This window comes from Kryptolebias marmoratus, linkage group LG13 (genome assembly GCF_001649575.2).
Source record: "Kryptolebias marmoratus isolate JLee-2015 linkage group LG13, ASM164957v2, whole genome shotgun sequence".
Taxonomy (NCBI): domain Eukaryota; kingdom Metazoa; phylum Chordata; class Actinopteri; order Cyprinodontiformes; family Rivulidae; genus Kryptolebias; species Kryptolebias marmoratus.
Window position 1 is genome coordinate 10,394,045 of NC_051442.1, and position 16,345 is coordinate 10,410,389.

The 16,345-nt window shown below is 42.5% G+C and overlaps 1 protein-coding gene across 1 annotated transcript in view; it reads left to right on the forward strand.

The window, feature by feature from the left end:
- Positions 1 to 2,156: 2,156 nt before the first annotated feature.
- The window catches only part of stard13a (StAR-related lipid transfer (START) domain containing 13a), a 58,977-nt gene continuing 44,788 nt past the window's right edge, over positions 2,157 to 16,345 (forward strand). The window contains exons 1-5 of the mRNA XM_025006335.2: positions 2,157 to 2,264; positions 3,784 to 4,735; positions 7,816 to 7,944; positions 12,908 to 13,078; positions 15,920 to 15,950. Coding sequence (XP_024862103.1) covers positions 3,986 to 4,735; positions 7,816 to 7,944; positions 12,908 to 13,078; positions 15,920 to 15,950 — 1,081 coding nt within the window. The 5' untranslated portion in view covers positions 2,157 to 2,264; positions 3,784 to 3,985. The remainder of the gene's footprint in view (positions 2,265 to 3,783; positions 4,736 to 7,815; positions 7,945 to 12,907; positions 13,079 to 15,919; positions 15,951 to 16,345) is intronic.

Genomic DNA, 16,345 nt, shown 5'->3' on the forward strand with positions numbered 1-16,345 from the left:
CCAATACCACGAAGGAATGTGAGACAGTTAATCTGACTCCAAGCAACACCGTGTCCCTGCGTTAGTGAATAGGTGTAAATCCAGTAAATCCTCCTGTTCTGTAAGCAACACCTGATCTGACCCAATGCTCTGATCCATTTCACACAAGCTCCTCTGGACATCTTTTGCCATAAAAAGAGCTCGTTTCAGTCGGGCCGTTCCACACACACCTAACAGGAAAGATGCAGATCCTTAATTCCGCGTTTTTACCGTCACGCCACAACCAAATTAGAGGATATTTCGGATTATCTCACTGAAAGGGCGGGAATATTTGTTGCCAAAATGAGGATTTCAGACAGCATCAACATCCCACATTTTTAAGATAACACAGCTTATATAATACAGAATGAATGTCATACTGAGGGTTTTTTTTTTGTATAGCTTCATGTTATAAAATAAAAGCCTAGCATTCCTTGAAGGCATGCACATCACCTGCTGCCTTTCACGCCACAGTCTGAGACTTCAGATCTTCTCATGTTGAGAAATGACAGGCCTGGTTAAAAGCTGAAAACAACACTTAGAGTACGTGTTGAGGGTGACGCTCGGCCACCATTTGATTTGCCTCTCAGTGGCAGGAGGTAAAAACGTTTTATTTTGCTTTGCCTCTCGTTCAAACAAGGCTGTCAGACCTGTCAAAGGCCGTCACGTTTACTGTTCCTTTCTTCCTCTTCAGACCGACTGAGGTAAAAATACCTCCCTGTGACAGGAATGCTACGTACGAGGCGTGCCTCGGCAGGTTGGCGTAGCTTGCATGGAAACACATGCTTGAATTATGTTCATGCAGATCAATCATCCTGATGATGAACGCTGTGAAAGCCTCACCGGGTCCCTGCAAACGAGACGGGCTTTTTGTTGCTCTGAAATTTGCTCAGAGCCGTCTGATGGTTCTGACGGACGCGCCACTCTTTCAGGGCCGGATCTGAGGCCTCAGCGGGCAAATCGCCGCCACGACGCGTTACACATTTCAGGTCTTCGCTCCTGAAACAGCTCTGTGGAGCAACTTGGGCTCTGTTGATGGCTTTGCTGCGGCTGCTGCTGGGTTTGATGTGGAAGAGGTTGACGGAGGGTGAGGACAAACTGCAGCATTACCTCATGAGTCGTCGAGGAATGTGTGCGTAAGGTGAAAAATCCGCTGCCCCGAGCCATATCACACCGCAGACGGGGAAGGGATCAGGGGAGAAGGAAGGGGGAAGGGGGGGGGACGCCAAGCCCTTTTCAACTAAGAGGCTTCTTTTGAAATTCATTATGGCCCAAAGGTGAAAGGGCGATCATGTTTTGTTTTTGTTTTGTTTTTTGCCAGTCCCCGAGCGCGTGGGCGTTCGTTTCTTGAACCCCAGATTGGTCATCCCCATTCAAGATGGCCGCCACATCTAAGCAGTTTCAGCAAAAACACAACAACGGAGACAACTCGGTGAATTTTACAGATATTGAGCTAAAGTCTGGGGTGGTAGTAGCTGAGAGTCATTCCCAGCAAACAGATCACATGAGATCTGTGTTTAAAGTCAGACTCTGCTTGTTCGTTGGAAAAATAGCTCATGAGTCATTAGACAGATTTCAGGAAGTAATCATTTAATGAATGTTGGCGTCTCATTAACTTCTGGCGGTAACCCCGTTCAAGATGGCTGCCGCAGCCTGCGTAAAAATGGCCGTACCTCAGCTGATTTTACAGATACTGAGCTAAGATTTGGTGTGGTAGTAGCTGAGAGTCCATCTCAGCACATACTCTGCGCGGTGCCAAGGTTGAACTATAATCAGAAGACGATCTCAGGTGAAGACGCTGGTATGAGAGGTGGCGGGTGATATGCATTCGTCCAGGACCTTTGATTTATTTCGACTTTGGTGCAGCTATTTAAAGAGCTAAACCGTTTTCACTGCGAAAGCTCGTATTTTCTTGAGCAGATGATTTACGTTGTTTTCTCCCTTTTTTTGTTCGCGTTGGCTTTCAATAACCACACTCTCTGAACACACACACACACACACACACACACACACGAGTCACACTGACAGTTCAAACACCTGCCCGTGGACCTGCCTCTCTTCTCTCTGAGGTAATGTAGGAGGGAAACACATTCCTCAGCCTCTCCCCCCCTCTCCTCCCCCCTCTCCTCCTCCCCTCTCAGCGTTTCACATCTTTACCAAATAAACTCCGTGTCTGAGCCGCTGGAGCTGGAGTGGTTCTGCTGGATCCTCGTTCTTCGGACTGCAGCGTTCTGTCAAAACGTCCGGTATGTTCGCATCTGATTTTTATTGTTTTATTGTGCAGCACTTTACCAGATGTGCTCCAGAAGCTCTCTCTCTCTCTCTCTCTCTCTCTCTCTCTCTCTCTCTTTCTCTCACACACACACACGCACACACACACACACACGGCACTTTTGAAGTCATTATTGTAATAAGAGTTAGCATTTTTTCGTTTTTTTTAAACATCCTGGTTGAAACATTCACGAGGAAAGTTCACACGCTTGTAACCCCCCATTCTGTGAAGGACGGGTACGTTGCATACACGTTATGTCAGAGTTTGAAGGTGTTAATTTTTAAATTTTTACCTCATTTTAAGACGTTTCGCTGCGTGCATGACAGGAAAAGACAACATAAAGCCAAGGAAAGGGTGTGCGGGCGACAGCTAAGAATAGCTGTATAGCAGGAAAAAACAACGTGTTTGAGAAAAATGCCTTTGTTCCAAAATAAAAAAAAAAGAAGAAAGAAAGAAAGAAAAGTGATTGCCACGTTGTAGTGAGCTGAATGTTACTGGAACGTGTTAGGCACGTTTGTTTTGGTTCATTCAACTCCCAAAACATCAGAATTTAAATTCTGCTGAAGAGAACATTAAAGTATGCTTGTCTTTATCATAAACGAAATATAAATATTAGTGCCATCCAATGGATCCAATGATTCCTGTAGACGTTTTCTGAATCTTCTTTATGTTTCCTTAAGTTTAACGTCTGTATGTGATCAGTGTGGTTCCTGACAGTTACCTGACAGTTTATTTCAAATTTAAAAATAAATAAATAAAAATGATCCGTTCTTAAAGGAGGTCACATCCTTTCAGCACCAGTTTTCAGCCGTCTTCTTTGTGTTATGTGTTTAAGTTATGTTTTATGTACTATGAACAGATTATTTTAAATATTTATTTTAAAAAAGTTATTTATTTTTGTTGTTGTTGTTGAGAAACATTTACATTTTCATCATTTACTGTCCTAAAGGAATTTCTTTCCTCTTATTTTGCTGTGAAAAAAGTAAAAATGAGTCGATATCTCATCAAAAAAAATTTTTTTTAACATGTTTTCTTTTAGCTGATGAGAGTTTAACGATGATCGAATCCCTTCATTTTCAGCCCGTGTTTGTGTCTGTTAGCAAAATATCTCATGACTTACTGGACAAGTTTGAAGTAATCGTTGGATGTACATCTACAGCTAATTAACCTGCCAAGTATCTTATAGACCACTGGAAGGATTTCAATGAAATTTGCAGGAAACTGATTCAAGATGGCCGCCACAAATAGTCAACAGATAGAAAACTGAGCGGCACATTAAAGCCACTGAACATGACCTCAGTAAGCTTCATGGTTAAACTGTAACGGCACCATGTTGTGTTTTGACTTTCTTGAGTGGCTGGAAAATGTAAACCTCTGCAAATCCAGACAGGAATCGGCTGCTATTACATGCATATATTCTTTATAATGAGCACATGTGAGAACATGAACTGGTTTGTTTAAAGTCTTTTCTTCTTCTTCACTCTCCTGTTCAGGTGTGAAAGGCGTTGGACTGTCTACGTTAATCCAGACTGTCGGTTCTTCCATCTGAGTCCCTTCAGCGGACTCTGGTAAAATCAGACAGTTTTCGAGGCGTGAAGTAATGCGTGAGGGTCCGGTCGGACAGGCACCTTCACCTCCAGGCTGTGGACGTCTCTCTGAGCGAACTGCGAGGACACGTCCCCCAATAAGGGAGCCATGTCTGGGCCTGCTCCTTTAGGTGCTGCCCTGAATCCTGTGGCCATTCATGCTCAAACATGGAAGCTCCTGGAGATGGACAGCTCGTCCTCCTGCGACGCAGCCGAGTCTGACTCTAAGCCGAACGGACACGGCTGGAGTTCAGACGGGTCTCCCGGGACAGTTCAGGACGAAGACGTGGCTGGGGTTCACTTTAAGGACACTTTTTGTAATGGCTTTCCATTTGAAGAACTGAATATAAAACAGTGTGAACCTGCAGCCCCTGAGCAGCAGGAAGACGCCTTCTCAGTGTCCCCCTGTCCTGCTGAGACCCCGTCTGTCCTTCCAGCAGAAACCTGCAGCGACAACCATCTGCCTGCGTCTGTGAGCCCATCGGAGGACTCTTCGCTGGACGTGCTGAGAATCGTAAAACACAAACCCAGCGCCATCGTGTTCCGTGATTATGACTGCAGCTCTGGCAGCCGGGCGATTCATGTCAACGAGAGCTCCGACGGCGGCGAGTCCTCCTCCTCCTCCCCCACGTCTAAAGGAGAGGAGAGTGATGACGACGACGACAACGAATTTCCTGAGACGTTACAATATAGGGAATTCCTGGTGAGTCGCCATCGCCGGACCCTGAGCAGGAACAGGAAGTGCACGAGGAGGAGGCCGGATGTCCCGTTTCATGGCGCCGCATCTGACTGGCAGAGGAGCAGCAGCAGGAGCAAACCTGAGTTCCCAGGTAGCAAGGAGGAAGAGGCTGAACAGCAGGTAAAACTAAAAAAAATAAAATAAAAAGATTACAGTGACAAAAAAATAACCAAAAGAAGCAGTTCAGTTGATTCATGGTTTGTCTCCAGGTGTCCCGAGCTCCTTCACAGCTGTCAAAGGGCACAAGTTTAACTAAATATTTAAAATTTAGTTTAAATAACTTGAGAAATTGTATTTGTTTGTTAAAATATGGTGTGACCGCTGAGCGCTGAATGACTTGCTGAAGAGGCTGAAACTGACTTGTTGAAGCTAAAAGGAGCAGAGGACTGGCTACAACTTAAAAAGTGCAAAACACGAGCTGAAATCTGAAAGAAGCAAAAGGTTAGCTAAAAGCTAACAGGAGCAGAATGCTAGCTAAAAGCTAAAAGTAGCATAAGAAGACGAAAACAGAGCAACAATGCTGAATCAGATTTAAAAGGGAAAAATGGTTTTGAAGAAACTGATTTCAGTGGATTTCTGAAGAGAGAAAAGATTTGTAAACAAAGGTGAAATAGTTGAAACGTAAATAAATTACAAATCATAAAAGCCATAGCAACCATGTCCCGAATGAGCCGATTTGTTTTGATGTAAGAATGGCTTAAATAGCACAAAATTTGCTGAGGTAGTTAAAGTATATTAATTATTTACCATTTAATTGCATAAATGTACAGAAAAGCAACAGACTGGAAAGCCATAATGTAAATCCTAAACAGGATTAAATATTGTGACCAATAATTTACCTGTTTGCTTTTCACCTAAATGTTCTGTGTTAACCAGCAGAGGGCAGCAGAGTCACAATTTTACAGGTTTCTGAAGATGAGCCACTTTTCTACTGAGTTTATACAATATATGATAAAATTCACAAGTATTTAAAGTGAATTCTAATATATATATATATATATATATATATATATATATATATATATGTTTATGTCTATCCAATCATGCAAACACTTTCTTAAATCACTTTATTGTTAAAACTGGCACAGATTGTTTTCCATCAACATTTAGCATCACCATCAATATGTTCTACTTAATTTGTATTTTTTTGCATCAATTTTCACACTATGTTTTTCTGTATAATATGATGTTTTTAATGACTTTTATTGACATTTTTTTTGTTTTGATATTTCAGTAAAACAAAGCAAAAGAAACCAATTCAACATCATTTTTTTTGCCGTACATTCCCCTTTTGCTAAATTCATGGCATATTCCACCCAGTATGCTCGGCACCTCTTATATCCCAGGATGCACCACCCACTGCCGTCAGATAGACAGTAATGGTCTTACCCTTCTCTGTGTGTGTTTGTTTGTCTTGAAACTCTTAAAAAGCAGTTCAAGGTAACCACCGCAGCTAATTGACATGAGCCAACACAAAAATGACTATAATTTTACAGCTACTGATCTAAACGTCTGGTGTGGTAGTAGCTGAAAGTCATTCTCAGGGCGTTCTCTGAGTGCCAACACAAGGCTGTAACTCCGTCCCCTCTCCATCCCCATGAGATGATTTCAGTTTCAAACTCTGCGAGGAAAGGCGGCGGGCGACACGCATCCCTTCGAGGAATGTTGCAGGCTTTTAATTTCCTGTGGAACAGCACAAATCAACACAAAAACCCCAGCTTGTTACTCTGATACTCGGATCTTTACATGTGTTTAGGTGCTTATAGATGCTCTTGTTTCCAGCCCGCCTAATGAAAAGGCATTTTAGCGTTCATGCATTTTGTTTTCCCATGTGGATACTTTGAACAGAAACACATGAACATTTCATAATCTTTGAAAGCCCTCTGCACTCTGTCCTCACACACACACACACACAGTGAGGGTAAAAATAGCACCCTGGTGTGCATATAGACAGGCCTCTGTGTAAGAATCTGGAGTCGTGGGGGCTGCGACGCACAGGAAACAATTTTACTGCCGAAGCCGTCGGTTACTGCAGATATTTTTGGTCAGTGTGATGGTTTTGAGGGGAATGGGAGTGGAGAAAAAGAGTGTGTTTATGTGTGAAAGTGGTGGGTGGATTGTGGGGGCATGCTTGTATGTATGCGTGTACTGTGTGTGTGTGTGTGTGTGTGTGTGTGTGTGAGTGAGGGGGCTGTTTCTTGGACTTTGGGCTCTTCAAAGGGGCCCCTATGTGCTGCTATCAGCCTATGGGACTCTGGGACCGGCAGCAGAGCTCAGAAACAAAGCAGTTTGTTCATTTCCTGGAAGGCCAGCGAACAAGTGTCTCAGTCAGACTTTACGACCGATAATCAGAGAGAGAAAGTGAGGCTCAGCGTCTGGCATGCTGGGTTTGTCTGCGCCGCAGTTATTCCTCTTCATTTACATCAGAAAAGCAGCAATTTATCAAAAGGCAAAGGCGGATGATAATGTTTTTACTGGTGTCTGTGTGTGTGTGTGTATGCCTGTGTCTGTCTGTTAGCAAAATATCTCACGAACCACTGGAGAGATTTTAATGAACCTTTCAGAAAATAACAATTTCATGTGCACATACAAGTGATAAACTTTTGGAGTCAATCCAATTCAAGATGGCTGCCACAGCGAGTCAACATTAGCCATCACATAAACGGCTATAACTCAGTCATTTTTGCAGACATTGAGCTAAGATTTGTTGAGGTAGTAGCTGAGAGTCATTCTTAATGTGTGCTCTGACTGTGACGCAACATGAGCAGAACGTTATTTTGACCAAAAAGGCAGCAGCTACGTCATTTCTCAGCATAAATTATCTTAGCCTAAACCCCTGTTTTTCAAGGAATGCTTTTAATAATCATGTCATAAAGGCATCTGTCTTCAGCATTTTATCGGCCTAGTTGTCCTCTCTTTACAGTATTCCAACTGAGAACGAATCACCTCCTCCGCTTTATAGGCTGTGTCTCCAGTCAGACTGAGAGAAGGGACAATGTTAAAGGAGCCTTGAGGCAGTGAAGGGTGGATGGTTGGAGGAAGGAGAGGCGTGTGTGAGTTTGGGTTCAGCAGAGCTCGGTGGCAGCTCCGTACATGAAAGGTCTGAGTGGAAGGTGAACTTGAGAGTGTGCCTTTGAGCGATACTTATCTTCATTTGCATTTTTCTTTCTTTCTTTTCTTTTTGCCGTGTGTGTATTCAGGCGTGCGACTCCATGACCTTGCTAATGAAAAAGTTGGATCACCTCAATGACAGGAACCAAGAAGTCCAAACTGCCGAGTCCCGCCACTCACACGCAGCCGGCACGGATCAGGAGCAGCGCAGCGCCGCAGTAAGTCAAGCGCAGATCTGCGGTTCGTCGCACGATGCTCGAGGAGTCGAAGAGAGAAGTTTTGACCTTCTACATCAGGGGAATCCTGGTCCCTGTGGGCCACTATCCTGCATGTGTTACTTGTTTCTCTGCTCCAACACATCTGATTCAGTGGTTAAATCACCTCTTCATGTTCTGCAGAAGCCTGTTAATCACCCATTGATTCAAATCAGGTGTGTTGGAGCAGAGAAACAAGGAAAACATGCAGGATGGTGGCCCTCCAGGACCAGGATTGGAGACCACTGTTCTACATGAAGGAATATTTAGGTAGAACTTTGCTTGGTGAAGGGTTGCACGGATGCAAGGTGTTTCTTGTGCAGAAATCCTTTGTTAAAGAGATAGTCTGGTCACCAGTCGTTAGTAACTTATCAGTCAAAGGTGTAACCAAACTGAGTCACTCAGCTGCTCTTTAATTTCACTTCTCGAGCAAATATTTCAAACAGGTCCACACACACATACATAATAAACTGTAAATTAAAGGGGGACATGTGATGAACCCTCCTGGTTTGTAGCTTTAATGTCAAAATGTAGCTGTTGTTTTTTTGGGGGGATTTTGTTGCCATCCAACAACACTTTGCAAACTCTCTGGGCAACTCCTTCATCCCAATGCAGAACAGAAGTTGGCTTCTTCAGACACTGTTTAGATGTTATCCATCAAGGTCAAAAGAAAATGATTAAGAAAAGCCAAAGATTTAAGTCTTTAATAAAATAAAAAATATGGATCACAGGAGTTATTTTGATTGAACTACCGTGGAGTCTAATCACATCATACGTTATTCCACTATAAATCGATTGTTCCTTGTCTTTTTTTTTCTTCTTTAGGACAAGATTCATAACTTAAGCAATATTTTAGACAGCTCATATCGCTCATGGCTGCACACTACGCCCAAAGTCGGCCATTAAGTCGTAAGGCTGACACGTCTCACCAATCAGCTGGATGGGCGTTTAGGCTTGCCACTTCTTTTTATTTTAAAATAGACGAAATGAACGTTTTAAAATATTAGTTTGGAGACCCTCGAAGCATATTGTTTTCCCCTCGTTAAATCCGAGTAATTTCGAATCGGCGTTCCCCTCAGAGACCGCAGATAACTCATCACAGCTTTCTGTTGTTTTAAAAGCATTTTTAACATAATTCGTGTAAGAGGAACACAGCGTGCGCTTTGCTGCTCTCACGTGGATTCCAGCAGCCTCATTAATGCTCACCAAGTGTAAATCTGGTAACCTCAAACAGCTTTTAAACCAGCACAGCACGTCAGGAATTCTTATAAAAAAAATACTGCATTTAATCACAGAAGTCCCATTAAAAAAAAAAGCCTGGCTAGTCAGGAAAACAGCAGTCTGACATGTTTATTTAGACATTTTTAGCGTGGTTTATCACATTATCTTATCTAATACTCAACTAAAACTATCTATATAAGCAATATGATGTATCGAGGTGAGAGACATAACATAATCAATAATGATAAAAATACTACTAATGGTCAGTTCAGCTGGGAACAGCAAAGGAGTCATTTATCATAAACATGTGTAATATTTATAGGGTAATAAAGATAACTTCAGCTTATTAAAGGGATTTATGGTTTCACATTGAGCAGAGTTCAGAAGTGATGATCTCTGGGAATAAATAATAATGAATATTTACTGTAGATCAAAGCTTCGTCAAGACAATTTGTAAAAAATCGTTCTTTTTTTTTTTTTAAAGAACATTTCAATTCCTTTCTGAGGCATGCAGCTCGGCTTCGTTTTTGAAGGTCAGTTCAATTATTTGAACGAAGGAATGAGTTTGCCTTCAGTAAATCGGAGCCGAACAAGAAACCTGGCAAAAAACGGAACGTTCTTCTCCATGAAGAGCATCACTTGGGAAGTTGATGGCAGAGTTTGAGACCTCGCTAATGGATCTTTTTAAGGCAGAACGGGACAAACAGTGGGTTTCTGCAGACTCTGAGGTGGACGTCAAGAAACTAGTTATAATTCTTTAAACCCTGAATGAATCGTGTGGCTCAAATGGATGCTACAGAGGACTGCATCCCAGACTGGCATAAATAACAGCCTGATACAGAGTGATGCAGTGGAAAACTCACAGTAAAAGTTGGTTTAGATGTCTGAACTCTGCTCTAGAGTAGACTCCTCCATGAGAACTTCTCCCTGAACTCTCCAAGCTGAGACCGTTTTGACTGCTTGCTCAACGCAGGTAAAATACTGACTACCAATAACTATATTGCAGAAGCCCGTCTCAAAAGAGTCCAAACTATCCCTTCAAGCCAAATCTTTAAGTCGGCCTGATGCGTACTGTGAAAGGTAACCCAAGATGGAGGCATACCGGAGCTGCTGCACGACAGAGCGAGGCAATAAGCCACAGGAGCTCAGAATCAGGCACACACAGAGAGGCAGACAGGTGGAGACAAACACACAACAACCAAGGAAAGGGGATAAAACAAGAGGAAGGGAGGCCGTACGCTTCCAGCATTGAGCCATTATCAGGATGGTGAAAGCCTCTGATCCAAGCAGGATTCAAGCAGTTCACGAATGTTTCTTCAGGCCTTACTCCTGTCTGTCAGCCAGGTGTTGAAGACCACAACCCTGAACAGGATCGTGGTCAGTGATTCGGGCAGGAAGCTGTAAACTGTGGTTTACTTCAGTTGAGAAGCGTGAAAAGCTGGAGAGCTTCTTAGACTCCAATAAAACCGTTGAAGTGACGACCATAGATCCAGGTGAAGTTTTCTGAATCATCTTCTTATTCTTTCCTTTACAGCTGATCTGAAATGAGACAGGATCCTAATTCTATTATCTAATTATTATACTTATTAGATTAACAAAACCCCTTTGGTTCTCCCATTTCGAATCAGAATAAAACACAATCTGTAGCTGTTAATTTTATTCTGGTCATTTTGTTTATCAGATACATGGAGTCACCGACTTTTGAATGTTTAACTTTGAACTTTTCCAATGTTATGAATTCTAATGACACAACAAGATCGTTTTAATCTAATGACACCACGAAGTTCACATTCGACTTCATGCATGTTCTTTTCTGGACAAACAGAATTAAAGTGACTTTTATATGGAACAATCAAGACGCCAAAATGATTCCCCCGTCAACATGTAATAAATTATGATTCAGGCATTTAGGCTGTAGGTGTTTTATTACTCTGGCTTGTCTTGTTGAAATGTCTTGTGTGATCCGTGACAGGTCTCTGCAGGATCTATGTGCCGTCTTTGTTTCCATGGATCATCAACGATCACCACCGAGTCGACCCTGATGAATCTGAGCGGTTTTAGCAATAATATCAACTAACATTTCTAAGTCAGCACTGCCAAAAAGGCCAGGGTCGATGGACGCTGAGGTCAAAAAAATGACTCACTTGTTAAGAGCAAGCAAACAAAAGCTTCAAAAACCTTTGGAAAAACAAACAGAAAATGGGTCTGGTTATCAGTTCTGTTGTCAAAATGGGGAAAAACGCTGAGTTCACGTCGAAGGAGAAGCAATCAGCCTGAAGAGCGCCGTCGTCACAGTCAAGCACAATGACAGGAATGTGAAGCTCGGGTCATGTTTTTCAGACACCGGGTCAAGAAAAAAAACCCTGTTAGTTTAAGAGAGGATCACATTAAGATTCTTCAGAAAACCATCAGGCAGGCTGCAGACCAATCTGGCCTGGGGTAGCATGGTCCGAAACACTCAGCTGAGGGTCAGCTGGTAAAGAAATGTTTACCAGAAAACATTCTTAACATTATGGAGCGGCTCAGCCGGAGCGCAGACCTAAACCACAAATGCCAGAGTGATGACAAGGAGGTCCTACAACCTGGGAGAGATCGGTGCAGAAAAGACCTGGTCCAGCTTTTAGCATGATGAACACTGTTAGCTTGCCTTCATGGTCGATAAGAGTTTAAACTTCAGAAAAAAGATCGATTTTGGCTCCTAACGTTTCTCAGAAATCTCAAAAAACTGCATTAAAAACACAATCACCTGCAGCTCAATGTTTCAGCTTGTTTTGTCGACTACTTTGTCCTCTTCAGTCAGAAGCGACCTTGTGAAAGTTTAGGAAAATCAACCATAAACAACATTTGTCTTGACTAATCTGGTTCTTATCTGGATCTTAAAACAGCATCGTGAAGCTCTTATTTCTGTTTAGTGATGGAAATGTCTCCATTATGTTATTGGCAGGTAAAAAAAAAAAAAACCTTCATTTTACACATCATTTTAAATAAACCAAATAAGATGTTTAGATGAGAAAATTAGGGGATTTCTGATTTATTGAAAGGACTTTTTTACATCAGAGACGGCGACCTTGACGTCACTCCGAAGACAGAAAATTCCCAGCTGCATCAAACCATCCCTGTGATGGAAATACTTTGTAAGATCAGAGAGGGAATTTTCTAAACAGGCGAGCGTCGTGTGTCAAAATGAGGAGAAAATGGATTTCCGTGTGTGTATTTTTGATCCTGCGTAGTACAAGCCTGCTCTTTTACCGATATAAATGCTGTCAGTTACACACACACACACACACACATCGGGGTTATCAGCTCAGCGTATGACAGGAGGCGAGAGCAGGAAGCAAAGCAGCGACGGTTAATTCCCACTGAAGAGGGTACAGTAACTGAGTCACGGGGTCAAGCCGGGATGGGCTTTCCAGCACTGGATGGATTGGGTTAGAGTGGGATTTTTCACAATCTGAGAAGGGGCAGACACGTCACTGGTATCTTGAGTCACTCCACGTTATCAGCAGCTTCATAAAATACAGAACAGAAACCAGAGGAGAGCGGAGCCACTGAGGAGACAGGTGCCATCAGGGCAGGAACTGGGCTAACAGGCTGAACCTCTTTGAGACTTCACTTCTTCTTCCAAGATCAGGAAGAATCTTTGAATGTCAGCCGTCTTTATAAGCCTTTTCTGAGCTCCATTTGCCTCCTCTCTTCCTCCTCTCAGGGAGCGCTGGCCGCGAGCAGGATGGTGAGCCGAGCGAGTCAGGATCTCCACAGATGTCCAGAAAAAGCTGAAGCACTGCCCAGACGCCGCCCGCGACCTCTGACCCGCAGCAAACCACTGACTCGCTCTTCCCTCTCGTCCCCTGCACACCTCCAGGCTCAACGCGCCCGGGTGAGATAAGTGTGTTTTTTGTCAGCGGCTCAGTGCCAGTGGTGGAGGGTTAACGTTCATCATGTTTCTCTCAGTCTGATCAGATTACAGATTCAGATTAAACACTGATTCTGCACACAGGAGCTTCACAGACTGATCAGGGACTCAGAAATAGTTTTGACGTCTATCAGATTTGATTTGCATCTTGTTTTGAGTGAAACTTTGTCCTTATTTTCTATAAACATGGTCAACGTAATCCTGTTAAGCTTTATGACTGCTCTGCACTGAAACAGATAGCAAACAGTGGGAGAATAAGTACTGAGAGGGGTGATTCCTGAGGCGAGGAGCAGATGAAGGACAGATGTGTGGTCCTCGGACACCAGGAAAGATGTGTGAAAACTAAAACAACCAGGAAAAGCGTGATTAAAAACCACAAGCAAATAAATAACCCCAGGCTGTGATATGTGCGTCTATCGCTGAAGATCTTTTGGAGTCAACCTAATTTAAGATGGCCGCCACAACTAATCAACCTTAGCACATACAAAAACAGCTAAATATAGTCATTTTTACAGCTATTGAGCTAAGTTGTGATGTGGTAGTAGCTGAGAGACATTCCCAACACATAATCTCATTAATGTATGAGATTGTGCTTAACATTGTTTTCAAGACTATCCCAAAATGGCCGTAATGCTGTCATTTCTCAACACAAGATGATTTTTATTTCAAAACTCTGGCCTGGAAGGCAGCGGGCGATATGCATCCCTTCAAGGAATCCTAGGCCATTAATCTTTGAAATCTCTTTTTATATTTTTACATCTTCCTATTGAAAGGATTTACAGAAAATCTGTGTTTTTCTCGATTGTTTCCTTACTCATCACGATTCGCCCTCGCCTCCCTTTCTTCTGTCATGTTCCTCCCGTCGGTCCGGGCCTGCGTCCAGTCGGCTGTTTTGCGAAGAAGGTGAAAGGATGAGACAGCTCTGCTCCGCGCAGCAGAATTTACAAGGTCACGCTGTGCTCCGTCAGCACTGCTGCAGCGACACTGAAACCCACCCATATGCACCGCTACTCCACAACAACCACTGTCTGACAAATGAAGGGAGAAAAAAAAAGTTCTTCTTAAGCAATGATAAGTCCTCAAACAGCATGTCCTCAGTCAGCCAGCGTTGCCTTCTCACCAGTTCAGTCCGTTATGTTTTGTGAAAATCTAATTTGAATCATTCCGTATTAAACAAAAACCGTTGCACAGGAGCAGATCGGGTCACAGCAGGGGTCACGGGATCAGCCTGACCCAGGGCTGGCTTTATTTCCCCCCTGACTGTGACTGATAAAGCACAGCTGTCCAAACGAACTCTTTCTCTCGTCCGCTCCCCTCTGAACACACCGTGGGCACCGGCGGTCGGTGCGGTGCTTTAAAGTTTATGACAGCTTAAGAAGTTACCATATTTTTTTTTTTGCAAAGATTTAACTGAAAACATCAAATTTTCACACAAGTCTCAAAACGTTTTAACAAGAACTCACCCACTGAAGCAAACATGATATTAAAATGAATTTATGCAAGAAAACAGTCCAGTAATAGGAGTTATGTGATCAGCTGCTGATTTTTGGTGAAAAAACAGGTGTTGTTTTTTTGTTTTTTAATCAATGGGATGACATCTGGGCATGAGTGTGAGCATCGTTTGCTTCGCAGCATGTCTTTGGAAGTGTATCATTAGATGAGCAACAACAAAAAACAGATTTCTGAGGACCTCAGCTGCTGATGGTCATGGGTTGGTTTCTACAGAGGCTGGACCTCACAGCCAGACTGCAAAAACATAAAGAAAAGACGAGAGCTAAGATCAAAAAGAGCATCGGCCAGTAAATACAGAACAACGCAGGTTGCTTGCTGTTTGCTAAAGATCACGTAGAGACTCCAGCTGTTAGAAAAATCCTCACCATTGTGCGAAAGTTACTTTTGGGCCGTGATGAAATGAACAGTTCCTGTGAAAACATCCATACAAACTGGATCCATATGAACCAAATGAAAGTACAAAAAGAAAAGTTGTAGAAGGACCCAAAACAATCAGGTAATCCATCAAAATCCCAGCGTTAAAGCTGATTTATTCAAAATAATGAGCTGAAAGTCATGCAAGCTAATCTGTGAAATCTTCATCTCATGATCAGAGTGAAAAGCTTCATGTTTCTGAAGAAAGATGATATCTTTACCATCACACCCTTTTTTTTTTGTCTTTCTGCCTTTTCCAATCCAACACACTGACCCCATCAAGTGAGGAACACACACACATTTTCTCACACACACACTTCTGTAATATCCTGTCCAATTTCCTCCAATTTAATTGAGTAATTTATTATGATCTGAATCATTTGTCCGTGAAGGGAATTCAGTCCCATTCATCAAATGGAAAGAATGAGCAGCAACAAAACCATTTATTTCTCATATGTAACAAATCCTCTTTTTTTAATCCCGTGCATCTGTTTAAACTTTCCAAATGATTTTATTTCATCAGGAAATGATGATATAAGTGACTTTACATATGACAATTCATACATGGGCACAAACTTAAATGGTTAAAATAAATTCAAATTACTGAGCATAAATGTGATTAGTTTATTGTACATAGAGACAAAGCAACAAACATAACCTACTTAAAACCGATGTTTGTCTTTTGGTTTTTTATTCTGCAGGGATAAATTTCTCCTTGACCCCATTTTTTTATTTTATTTTCTGCTTAATTAAAGCAACAATAGCTTTGGCAGAGTTGCCAACGAAAGCGTGAAAGTCACTAAACACTTGTGTATTTTACAGTTTCTGTGTTTGCACTTATCTGTTCTTTCTGTCTCCTTTTTTCTTTTGTCATGTTAGGTTGCTGCCAGGATGACCAGCGGATCAGCAGGTACCATTTTTTCCTTTACTGAGCGTGTTCACCTTCCTTTCTGTTGAGCTGCTTTTATTCAATTTATCAGGAGAAAAGTGGAGTGTTTCCTGCAGTACTCTGAGCAGAAACTCACACTCTTGCATAGAAACCAACGCTCGTGTCTGAGGCGCAACAACAAGTGTCTGATAGCAAAAATCACAAACCGTCTTTGCTTTGAAGTTCTGATTTCAGAGCGATTTGTCATGTGATAACACACAGAAGCTAAATTTGAACGATACCTTCTTCTGCCTTTTCTGTCCCACACTTTCTGCAACTGATGTCCACAGGGCTGATTAACGAGTCCAGCTCTGACCTCGTCCCCGTCTCCTGTCCTCTGAGCGTGTCCCCTTTGATTGGCACGCGCAGGTGACCCA